A 12,503-nucleotide genomic window follows, 5' to 3' on the forward strand; every position below is an offset into this window, starting at 1 on the left:
CCTCCCTGCCCAAAACAATTTAGCAAGTCTACCAATCTACATCAGGGTCAATAAATTTTCCCTGATCCTTGCTATACTTTATGATGAGGAGAAGGCTCCACATTTAATTTAGGATCCCTTCGTAAAGCCACAGCAGATTTACATGAAGGATGTTGAGCACTCTGATATAGTTTCTACTTTCATGCCATACCTAAAGTGATGAACCCCAGAGGATACTGATAATTCAATATACATTTATTTGAAATAAAACTGACTTTATGAAAATAAATTCCCTATTATTTATTTATAGGAAAAGCTCAGCAAACTGTTTTTCTCTTACTCAGCAGGCGCTCTGCCACCAGCACATTTAAAAGGGACCAAAATTATATACTTCTTTTCTTTTCTTTCTTTTTTTTTTTTTTTAACACAGAGTCTTGCTCTGTCCCGGGCCTGGAGTTTAGTGGCATGATCTCAGCTTACTGCAACCTCTGCCTCCCAGGTTCAAGCAATTCTTCTGTCTCAGCCTCCCAAGTAGCTGGGACTACAGGCACATGCCACCACGCCTGGCTAATTTTTGTATTTTTAGTAGAGACGGGGTTTCACCGTATTGGTCAGGCTGGTCTCAAACTCCTGACCTGAAGTGATCCACCCACCTCAGTCTCCTAAAGTGCTGGGATTACAGGCATGAGCCACTGGGCCCAGCCTATCTTCTTAAAAAAATAATAATAATTTTATGACTTCCTCACAATCAAAATTCTGCCACTTTTTCTACTTCTTAGCTACCTCCATAGGCACCTCTTCCTTAAAACACTCAATTCTAGAACAAAGGTCCAGAGCCCAACCCTTCAACTGCCTTCAGCAAAACACAAGCCTATTCCGTCCTAAACTTCCCTCCCTTGTCTGTGCCACATAACTTATCCTAGGGGGCTTAAGCCTTACAGGATTCAAGGGAGAGGTAAAAAGCCATATATTTTTTTAGAACTGCATCTTAGTTGATGTAAGACACTAGCAGTATGGATAGGTGAGTCAGCATCGGTTTGTCTTTTTTTTTTTTTCCCCCTTTTTAAATTTACAACCCAACCAATTCTTGAAAAACCTTTGGGATACACACATTTACTTCTGTGGCCTTAGAGGCATGGCTCTCTTTAAAAAAATCATAAAAACTTTTATGGTTTTTAAAAGTCTATTAGTACAAGAAAAATAATTTTATTTTTTATTTTATTCATTTATTTTTTGAGATGGAGTCTCACTCTGTTGCCCAAGCTGGAGTACAGTAGCATGATACTGGCTCACTGCTGCCTCCACCTCCGAGGTTCAAGCAATTCTCATGCCTCAGTCTCTGAGTAGCTGTCCGGATTACAGGCACACACCACCATGCGCAGCTAATTTTTCACCATGTTGACCAGGCTGGTCTTGAACTCCTGACCTCAAGCAATCCACATGCATTGGCCTCCCAAAGTGCTGGGATTACAGGCATAAGCCACTGCACCCAGCCAACAAAAATAATTTTAAAAGGCCAAGCATCTAGCGGAACAGGAAAGAAGAAGGCAATTATACACAAAATCTGGGCTAACGAGATTCTTCTGTAACCAACCACAAAATTCAGTACTAACTTTCGAATAGCCACACGTAAAGAAGGGCCTAAGCATCTGTCATTTAAAGATACAAACGGTACTCATTTTTCAGGAGAGAGGATTCCTTACACCTCTGTCCTGAGATGGCACAAGAATTTCTTGTGAGTCTTTATATAAGACATTTCAAAAAACAAAGGGAAAGCAGTTTTGCCTGAACAGCTGAGATGTCTGCACACTCTTTCCTCACACTAGTCCTCATAGAGGCCAAGGGTGTAATATCCGATTGTAACACTTTAAGCTGTTTCTGCAGGGTTGGATGGCTGTAGTTCTGGAAGCAGATGCCCATAGCCTCTTCTAGGAGATGAGGAAGCAGAAGAATTGGAGAAAAGAGGCTGAAGGGAAATGATGGTGCATGGCTCCACCCTGACTCAAAGGACAGAAAAACCCACCAGGGCACAAGCTCCTGCACCTTCACTTCTCTGCTGCCCTCATGCCTCTCATCATGGAACCCTAAGTGCTAAGCCAGGGAGATTACATGGGCTGGGAATGGTGGACTCACTCCATGACTACAATGGTGGATTTGAAATTAAACTGGTTTTCAGGTTCAGTGAAGCTAGATTAGTTAAGTTTTTGCAGGCATCTCTAAACATAAGCTGAATTACATCAGTTTTTCTCTGAAATTACACAATGTACTTATAACATATCCCCTACTATCCGTTTATCTTTGCATTAAAGGAGCAACCAGCAGGATATTCCAAATGAGGGAAAACTTTACCCCTAAACCTTAAGAGTATAGATGGGTGTTATTTAACTACCTGTGTCAATTCCCCAGGCTTTCTGTGGAAATGACATTATTTTCAGTGTATCAATGCATTGTTATACAAGAAGGATCAACCCAACTTACTTAGTGTTTTATGTATTTGGTTATTTAACCTTTAAAGAAAATATTTTGAAGGAAAATCCAAATCCCTTGGTTGGCTCCAGAAGAACCCCTAACGTGAGAACCTATAGATATAAGAATACCCTTGTGTTTTAATATGTAACCTTTGACTATTTTCCCTCAAAATCCTCACCATCTTGACATTCACAAACACAGAGATTAAGGCAATGGTAGGTGCCACCCTGGCCTCTACTACCCATGTAAACTAGCACTGCCCTTAGGACTCTGACTTTTTTTTTTTTTTTTTTTTTGACTGAGTCTCACTTTGTTGCCCAGGCTGGAGTGCAGTGGCACGATCTCAGATCACCGCTACCTCTGCCTCCCAGGTTCAAGCGATTCTTCTGCCTCAGGTTCCCAAGTAACTGGGATTACAGGCACACATCACCACACCTGGCTAATCTTTTTGTATTTTTAGTAGAGATGGAATTTTGCCATGTTGGCCAGGCTGGTCTCAAACTCCTGGCCCCAAGTGATCTCCCCACCTCAGCCTCCCAAAGTGCTGGGATGATAGGCATGAACCACTGTGCCCGGCCAGATTCTGATCCTTGATTTCATCAAAAGCAGGGGCTACCAGGAGGAATCTGCTTCTGGAAGGAGGGACAAGAAGGCATCTAGGGACCAGCCAGTGCCTGAGAAGACAATTGCTAAAAGTTGTGCAGTGGTAGGTAGATGAGAAAATGGTCACAACTTATTCCTGCTCCCATTTCTCCCCCTTCTGCCTTAAAAGAGGCATCTGGAATTCCATGGGATAGGACAGCAATGCCAGTGTGGGTTGAAGTGCTGCTCTAGGTAGAGGAAAGGTCTTCAGGCAGAAGCATTCCCATCCTTAGGGGCCAAAGCTGGGACTCCCTTGGCCCAGGCAGTAGCCAATGGAGGGGGAGGGGGAGAAGAGGGGAGGTACCTTCAGGAGCAGTTGATATTTGGTGATCCTTTGGACAGGCTTAATTAGGTAGGAAGAGATGGAGTTGGCTAGACCATGCCGCTGCTGTATCTCCTGTAGGGATGAAAACAAGGTGTAATTAGACACAGAGTGGCATGTGCATGTGTGTGTGTTCTGAAAGGAGAGAGGCAGGAACCAGAAGAGAGGAAGAAAGAGGAAAAGGTAGACAAGTATGAGAAAATGGTCTTTCATAGGGAGAGGGGAGTAAAAAGAGAAACAAAAGATGCATATAGAGAGAAAATAGGAGAGAGTAAAAAGGGAGAAAGCTTAGGGAACGAAGCAGTGTGTGAAACAAATAGAAATTGGGCAAAAATGGAGAAAAAGAACAGTAGAAAAGAGAGCAATAAGGTAAACAACAGAGTGGAAGGTAAGGAGAGATGACGTGGGAGTGAAAGGAAATAAACTTCAAAAAGGGGAGTGAGTACAGGGAAGGCAGAGAATGAGGCTTCAACTTCCATTCTGATGGCTCCTGAGGAGCCTTTACCTGCCCTCAGTCTCCTTAAAATAGCAGAAAGATATATCTCTTTTATTAATACCATCCTTCTCTTTAAATTTAACACACCCCAACTCAGGGTCATCACTTTCTTATAAATGTTTCATTGTGATCAATGGCACCTCCTTCATTCTTCAGGTCTCCTAAGCTAGAAATCACAGAGTCAATTTTAGTAATTTCTCCACTGTTATTTCTGGTGACAAATCTCCTTTCCATTTCCAGGGACATCACCCTCATCACTCATTCCCAGGCTAAGGCCATGGCCTCCAACTGCTGTTTGTGCTTCTAGTCTCTCCTTTTAATCTATTCTCTAACCTACCTCCAAAATAATCTTCCACTCCCCAAAATCTAGGGGTTATAAGGGTCAGAGAAAGGTATATTTTTGTCCCTGCCCTCAAAAAGCTTATAGTCTAGCTGAGAATACTCAACGCACACGAACTAGAGATCAACAAAGGACAATAGGGGAAATTGTACAGTCAATAAAAATAGAGAGAGGTTATTGGGGTTGGGAGTAGCCGGGTGGTTAGTAGAGATAAGCCTCAACTTCACCTGGAGCTTAGAGGTGAGGTGGGCAGAGGGGGTGGGTAAAAGATTAGAAGAATGACATTCACTCACATCAAACACAAAATGTACTAGCTGAAATAATCATTGTATGGTTAGGTGATGATGAGGATCACAACTGAATGGTACATAGGATGAACACCCACCTTCTATAAGAAGTGAAAAATATAGTTAGATATGCAAAGTTGGGTCACTGATTGGTTTGAGTTAGGAAAGAGTTAGGATATGATGGTAATTTTTTCAATAAAGTATCACAGATCTTAAAGAGAAAAAACGGCTGAGGCATGGTGTCTCATGCCTATAATTCCAGCACTTTCGGAGGCCAAGGTGGGAGTATCACCTGTGTCCAGGAGTTCAAGACCAGTCTGGGCAACATAGCCAGATCCCATCTCTACAAAAAATACAAAAATTAGCTGGATATGGTGGCACATGCCTGTAGTCCCAGCTACTTGGGAGGCTGAGGTGGGAGGATTACTTGAGCCCAGGAGGTCAAGGCTATAGTGAGCTATGATTATGCCACTGCACTCAGCCTGGGTGACAGAGAGAGACCCTGTCTCAAAACAAACAAACAAAAAACAACAACAAAAAGAAAAAAAAAAAACACATGAGAGACAGAGAGACAAGTTACAAGGCTATTGGAAAGGCCCAGATGTGTAGACATAACGTTACCACATGATCCAGCAATTCAAGTTCTAGGTATATACCCAAGAGAAATAAAATATATCCATGCATGAACAACCCAAATATACATAAACTGATAAATGGAAAAATAACACGTAGTATATTCATACAATGGAATAATACTTAGACATAAAAGGAAATGAAGTCCTGATGCATGAAACAAAATAGTTGAACCCTGAACACATTATGCTAAGTGAAAGAAGCCAGTCACAAAAGAACATGTACTGACTCAATTTTTATGAAATGTCCAGGCAAGGTAGATCTATCTGTAGAGACACAAAGTATATATCATTTGTTGTTTGGGAGTGGAAGTTTGTGGTGGAGAGCTGGGGAGTGATAGCTAAAGGATACAGGATTGCTTTGTGAGGTGATAAAAATGCCCTAAAATTGACTGTAGGGATGGTAGCATATATCTGTCAGTACATACAAAAAACCACTGAATTCATACTTTAAATGGTTGAAATGTATGATATCTGAAATCATCTCTCAATAAAGCTGTCATTTAAAAATAGGTCCAGGTATGCAATATAGGGGTATGTTCTAAGCTAGAATTAGTGAGAATAAATCATTGGGAAGAATAAAAGAGACATTTTCTTTTCTTTTAAAGATGGGGTTTCACCACATTGGTCAGGCTGGTCCTGAACTCCCAACCTCAGGTGATCCGCCCGCCTTGGCCTCCAAACTGCTTGGATTATAGGCGTGAGCCACCATGCCTGGCCAAAAAAGGGATATTTTAAAGATGGACTAGATAGGACTTGTTACGGGGCTATGAAGAGTAGTAAAGGAAAGAGAATAACAATTTAAAAAATTATTCCATTTCCTATCAGAAATTATTTCTATCCCAGAAAGCAGTAATTTTGTCACCATTTGCCTCTTCCCCAGAGACGTGTAGTTACAAGACTTGTTTGAGGATGATGGGCAAAACAGCTGCAGCTTGACCCTCTTCAGGCAACTGAACCTGTTAGTTTATCTGGAGGTTCTGGCAAGACAGCACAAGCAACAATGCACCTTTGACACTCTTCCGTCTCTGATGAGAAGCCCAGCTTCAGGAAGGCTGCATGTGGAGCAGCGAGGAAGGGGCCTACGTCAGTCAAACCAAACTGAGACATCACACCCACGCTGTTCTCACATTTAGGGTCAAACGTTCTGGATCATGTGAATGTGTAACCCTTTCTAGGACTTTAATTCTCTGTGCTCTCTTAACAGTAATGGATATTAGGGGACTCTCTTTATTAAGGGTTTATCTCATTTATAGAATGAGGGCCTAAAGCAGATGGTTCCTAAATGTAGAAGTTAGGGAAACTCTTCTGACAGAATGAAAATAAGCTGCAAAGATTACACCTTTTGGAAAGTTTTGAAAGCAATCGGAGAGTTTACTCTCCTCCTTCCCCACTTCCAGGGCAGACTTGAAGAACTCCTACTGGACTGTTTTTCTGGCTTCCATCAGCTTTTCCAACTAAGGTAGAGGCTCACTAGGCACTACATTGGAAATGGGCGACAGGGTGGGAAATTTGGGGATATACCTGACTTATCAAAGCCTAGATATTGGCTAGAAATGGAGATGTGAGGCACGTAGGACTAAAGGAAAACACAGTATAGTGCCAGGCACTGAGATGTTTACAAATATGAACCAGGCAAAAAGTCTCAAGGAGCTCATAGGTGGAGGGAGATGCGAGTAATAGAAAGGTACACTGCTAACCTGCCCAAAGGAAAATCATTACACATGCTATAACAAAGATACAAAGTACAAAGGAAAGGATTCATGCAGGAAGCAGCACGTGACCTTTAAAGGATAGGAAGAATTTTGGAAAGAAGATTGTGTGTGTGTGTGTGTGTGTGTGTGTGTGTGTGTGTGTGTGTGTGTGTGTGTGTGTGTGTGTGTGTGTGTGTTTTATGGAGGGGACACAATCTATCCTAGGCAGAGAGAGCAGCGTGAGCAAAGATATGAAGCAGAAGAGTTTGAGGCATGCTCAGAGCACAGGACATGTATGTCAGAAAAGTGCTAAGTGGAAGACAGGACATGATACATTTAAAACTTCAGAAAGAACCTTCTGGATACTGTTCATGAATAATCAATAGAAGCATCCTAAGGGAAAAAGATCCTCAATCAGAGGTAATAGTGGTATAGAGCATCCAATATGATACTCAATAATATCAGGTCAAAGAAGTACTTTTCTTGGGTTCTTCTTTGATACCAAATCTGACCCCAGATACTCCAGTGTGGGACACATTGAGCCATTTCCATATTGATGCTCCATTAAAAAAATGTGTGTGTGTTTCTTCATCTGGCTTTCTCTCATTAGAATGTCATTTCTTTACTGAACATAAGACATTTATAGAATCACTTCTGTTGAGGCAGTGCCAGGCTAGAAAGATGCTCAGGGAAGGTTTCTTTTGCACACCTGAGTACAAGAACCCTGTTTAAATGTCTTTTATTCTCCACGGGGCCTAGCCCACTACCTTGCATACAGTGGACATCCAAACATTTGTGAAAAAAAAAAAAAAAAAACAGGTAGGCAGAAAGATAGATAACCTTTAAAAAGTTCTAAGTTTCTAGTTCATCACTTCTGATATGACTACCAAAATGGCCGTCACTGCTATAGTCTGCCTCTCACTAAACTTTCTTTTTTCCCCCAATTTCACTTTTCCCTCTTATTCATCCTTTGAATCCGCAAGGATCCCTTTGATTTTGCTTACTGTAAAGCCAATACATCACTCTCTTTGGGAATCAGCACTAAATAGATAGATCTCACCATTCACCAACAAGATTGTGTCATCATTCCAAACCAAAGGATCTGACAAGGCACACCAGCCTCGCTCTTTTCTTGGCTTCTATCACAGCAGAAGTGTTCAGGCCTGGCTGCACATCACTCTCACCAGAAACTAAAATATCCCAAAGCTCAGGCCATAGTCAGGCCAATCATAGCAGAACCTCAGGCATGGGATTCAGGATCAGTTTTTTTCAAAGCTTGCCAGGTGATTCCAATGTGTAGCCAAAGTCAAAACAACTGCATTAGAGAAGTGATTCTCAAACTTGAGTGGACTTCAGTCACCCAGAGGCCTCTTTAAAACTCAAGTTGTTGGGCTCCCCCCGAGAGATTCTGATTTAATAGATGTAGACTGATGTCCAAGGATCACATTTTTGGAAACACTACGTTTGTGAGAGCTGTATAGGAAGCAGAAGTGAAATACATTAATCAACAGCTGCATCACAGTGGGCCTGCTCTAAACATGTGCTTTATGGCTACCTAGGTTTGGTGTGGAGGCATGGAAACAAATTTGCCTCATCAAAAATCACATTGGTTGACACAGGATAGGGTAAAACAAAATATAGGTATATACATTTTTGGTTTTTTTCCATGCTTAAGGTTTGGAGCGGCCAGTAAAGAAAAATTAGGAACAAAGGATAGCTAAACATCCATTATGCTAAAGCAGAGAAGCATTTCCACCTGCTCAACAGCTGCTCAAAAATGGAAAACCACAACTTACATCAAAGAAGGTGCCTGCATGCTCCAGGATAAGCTGGTTGGAATCAGGCTTGTTTTTACAGTAGGTGACATACATCTGAAATTTGTCTGCCTAAAAAGAACAAAGATAATAACAGATAAGCATACATTAGTTGCTCCCTTCTGTCCACAATGCTAAACGGCCCAGCAAGGGCTGTACAGTTAAAACCCTCAGATGCCAAGGGCTAGATTTTCTATCGCAAATGTTCTGTGCTCATCCAGCCCCCATGGTCCCCTAACAGATATGGAGATGTCTTTCTCCTGTCAGCATGTAGAAAAAGCTTCTGAAACTGAGCTCATTTTAATACTAGTTTGTGCTAGGAAGAATCAGGAAAAGCAACTCATACATCCTGATCTATTCTGAAATTGGACAGAACTTAGTTACTGATTTTACCCTTTTTTGGATTATCTACAATTGTGCTCCCCATCTTGAAAAAAGACAGCATTTGCTCTGAATACAAAAGCAAATAATGAAGATAAAGTATGTCCTCAGAGGTAGATCTGCTTGTACTCTAAATGTCTCCAATGGAGAGAGGTAGAGGGGCATGTCAAGCAATTATACTATCCCCAACTTCCCAGAGCAATGACGGGGGTGGGCGAGGGGAGAGAAGGCAGACTGACCCCCTGGGGCAGAGGCTAAACAATGGTTCCTAACCAGATTTTGTTACTTCAAGCCAGGAACCTTAATGCTGGGTGAAAATTCATTTCTTATTTTCACCCAGCCATAAGGTTACTGGGAAAGGTATGTATATTTTTGCCACCAAATGCTTTTCTTATTTGGTGAAATGCTTTCCATCTCAGAGCCTTTGGAACTTTGTGTTTGCATCCTCTTCTGAGACAGCAGCCCAAACATGTTTTTATTACAGCAGACTTCATTTATGCTAGCATTGTTCTAAGAGCTTTACATGTATTCACTCATCTTGTCCTCATGAGACCTCTACACAGTGAGTTCTATTATTATCCCCAGTTTGCCCATGAGAAAACTGTGGCACAGGCTGGTTAAGTGACTTTGAATTCCCACAGTTAGCAGGTAGCAGAGCCTTACCAGCTAACTGTGGGAATTCAAAGTCACTTAACTAAGCAGGGTATCTGACTTTAGGCTTCTTGGTCTTAACCACTTTCTTTCAATACATTATAAACAATTTCTTCTACCCTTCATTTCTGCATTACATTCATATATTAAGATTATGAGACTTAAGAAAGTCACCTTGGGATAATTCCTGGCAAAAGATGAATATTTTATCCAATCACAAAAATTTTCTGAAACCAATTTTCAGGGCTATATACTACCTAGGAGGTTATTCGTCAACCCGAGGAGACGATGACAAATCATTCTTATGAATTATGATTGTAAAGGAAAGCCACAAATTTCAGGAAACAAGATGCAAAACATATCCCTTTACTTAATGGTCAATCTTGCCATTCTCTATGTTGGCTGTGCAAGGAATCATAAATTATTTATCAGCATTAATACGAGCTTTGCATTGGCTCATCTATTTAGAGGTAGAAAATGTATTAGAACAAAGTAAGATGGCAGCTGAGCTTTCTGAAGAAACAAGAGTGCTTGAAAGCAAGCATTAAGAGTTCATAAAAAAAGCTTGTCTGGGAGTGAGGTCTTGAGTTGTGGGACTGGCTGTGATATTTATTACATGTCAGTGAACTAGTCAACTTCCTATCTCATCTGAGATTTTCCCATCTTTAAAATCTAAAACATAAACCATAGTCCTGCCAACCACATAGGGCTGTTGAGAACATAAAGTCTCTGAATCATGAAGACACTTTGAAAGGTAATTAGCCCATTATGAGTGGAAGTTATTATCAGGTAATTATTAAGTAGTAGAACGCCTGACCTCGGGGATTTCCATGTTTGCACTCAGTGTCCTAAGTGGACTTCCCAGGAGATGTTTGCATTCATATATTGTACATGAGCCTGAGTTCAGAGTGGAGAGCCAATGAAGACTAATGTTTCAGTTTGTATAATTAGAACCTGGGACATTCAGCCCCTTTCCTTGGCCCATGACAATAGTATGAAGGAGGCTGACCACTCATCTTGTGGGTCAGAATTGGGATGGATGCCCCAAAAATCTGTTTTTCTCTATGAAAGAAGCAAATGTAACCAATGGTTAGGTGGAACTCAAAGGATAAACGCTTGAGGAGATGGACACCCCACACATTCTCCATGATGTGCTTATTTCACATTGTATGCCTGTATCAACATATTTAGTCTGCCCTATAAGCATATACACCTACCATGTATACACAAAATTAAAGATAAAAAATTTTTTTAAATGAGTAGGTGGCTTCCTAAAGGTTTAATTCCCTAATCCGTATCCTGTAACAATAGCTAATGGACTGAGCTGTAGTTCCTCTGCCAGGAGTGGTAGTCTTGTTCCACTCTTCTTCTTCTTTCTTCTTTTTTTAAAGAAAGAGTTTTGCTCTTGTTGCCCAGGCTGGAGTGCAATGGCGTGATCTCAGCTCACCGCAACCTCTGCCTCCCGAGTTCAAGTGATTCTCCTGTCTCAGCCTCCTGAGTAGATGGGATTACAGGCATGTGCCACCATGCCCAGCTAATTTTGTATTTTTAGTAGAGTTGGGGTTTCTCCATGTTGCTCAGGCTGGTTTCGAACTCCCAACCTCAGGTAATCTGCCCGCCTCGGCCTCCCAAAGTGCTGGGATCACAGGCGTGAGCCATCGCACCTGGCCTTGTGCCACTCTTCTGATCTCACAATTTTAGAAAGTTCTTAGACAGTTTAAGAGGGAGGTTAATCTTGATGTCTAAGAACTTTTCCCAAGGCTTCTCTCAGACCTACTCATGATCCCTCTTAGGAGCCCCTGGTCCTGTGTGAGACTGGCAGTGACACCAGTCCTCAGGCCAGGCACTGAAGAGTGGTGCCACATGTATGGGCAGTGGGAGGAGGATTTCAGGTTGGTTACCCAGGTAACAAAGCAGTGTCCCACATCTTCAGGCAGCTGCTCGTACTTCTCCAGCTCTTTGAGGAAGATGCTGCAAGAGGAGAAAAAGGCTGAATCAGACACCTCTGTGCAGCCGACCCCCCACGGTATTGCACCAAGGCCAGCACAACGATAACTTCTCAATTATTTACACACGGCTTCTCTACTGTCTAAGTGATAGATGGTGAGGTACAGTTTTCAATGTTGGAACTAATTTCATTAAAATGTAGGTTAATGGATTAATTAGCGCTACTTAATATTCTTTCTCTCAGGGTAAAAACGTCTAGGGGTGAAAATAATAATGAAATATTGTATTTGTGTTGGACTTTTTATCAGCAAGTATGAATCTACTTTTTTACACAAGTAATCTGAGCACATCATAAATATTTTAAATAATACAGATATTTCAAAGAAACAAAATAAAATATCACATTATCCCACAGATAAAGTAGAAAAAATTCATCCTGCACTGGCCTCTTTCTGTTGGCCTCCATCTTCCACCAGGAGCCAATTTGTACTAAAAACTATGTGTTAAACAATGTTTTATAATACAAACACCATTAGGAAAGAAAATTTAATGGGTAAAAAGTCACAACATATTCCAAAGCTGAATTGAATTACAATTGAATTATCTGCCAATGTGGTTATCCATGCCATGGCTCCTTTCCATGTTAATAAATAATAAATAATTACACTGACTTCAAAATAATGTATTAAAGCATTGGTTTGGCTTCAGAGGATATAAATTCTAATAAGCCAGCACTATTATTAGAATGGTATTTGCTTTAAAAAACACAGTATTTTTCAAATAAAAAATAATGATGAAGCTTTGGGCATATATACTGACAGAAGTGGAAATGCTACGATCTTTACAAGG

General features: G+C 41.1%; 1 protein-coding gene across 1 annotated transcript in view; it reads right to left on the reverse strand.

Moving 5' to 3' along the window:
• KALRN (kalirin RhoGEF kinase) overlaps window positions 1-12,503 on the reverse strand; it is a 602,830-nt gene that overhangs the window by 240,924 nt on the left and 349,403 nt on the right. The window contains exons 26-28 of the mRNA XM_032268307.1: window positions 11,609-11,678; window positions 8,658-8,747; window positions 3,395-3,487 (exon numbers count right to left, since the gene is read on the reverse strand). Coding sequence (XP_032124198.1) covers window positions 3,395-3,487; window positions 8,658-8,747; window positions 11,609-11,678 — 253 coding nt within the window. The remainder of the gene's footprint in view (window positions 1-3,394; window positions 3,488-8,657; window positions 8,748-11,608; window positions 11,679-12,503) is intronic.

This window comes from Sapajus apella, unplaced genomic scaffold (genome assembly GCF_009761245.1).
Source record: "Sapajus apella isolate SASKATOON/1434 unplaced genomic scaffold, GSC_monkey_1.0 scaffold178, whole genome shotgun sequence".
In the NCBI taxonomy this organism is placed as follows: Eukaryota; Metazoa; Chordata; class Mammalia; order Primates; family Cebidae; genus Sapajus; species Sapajus apella.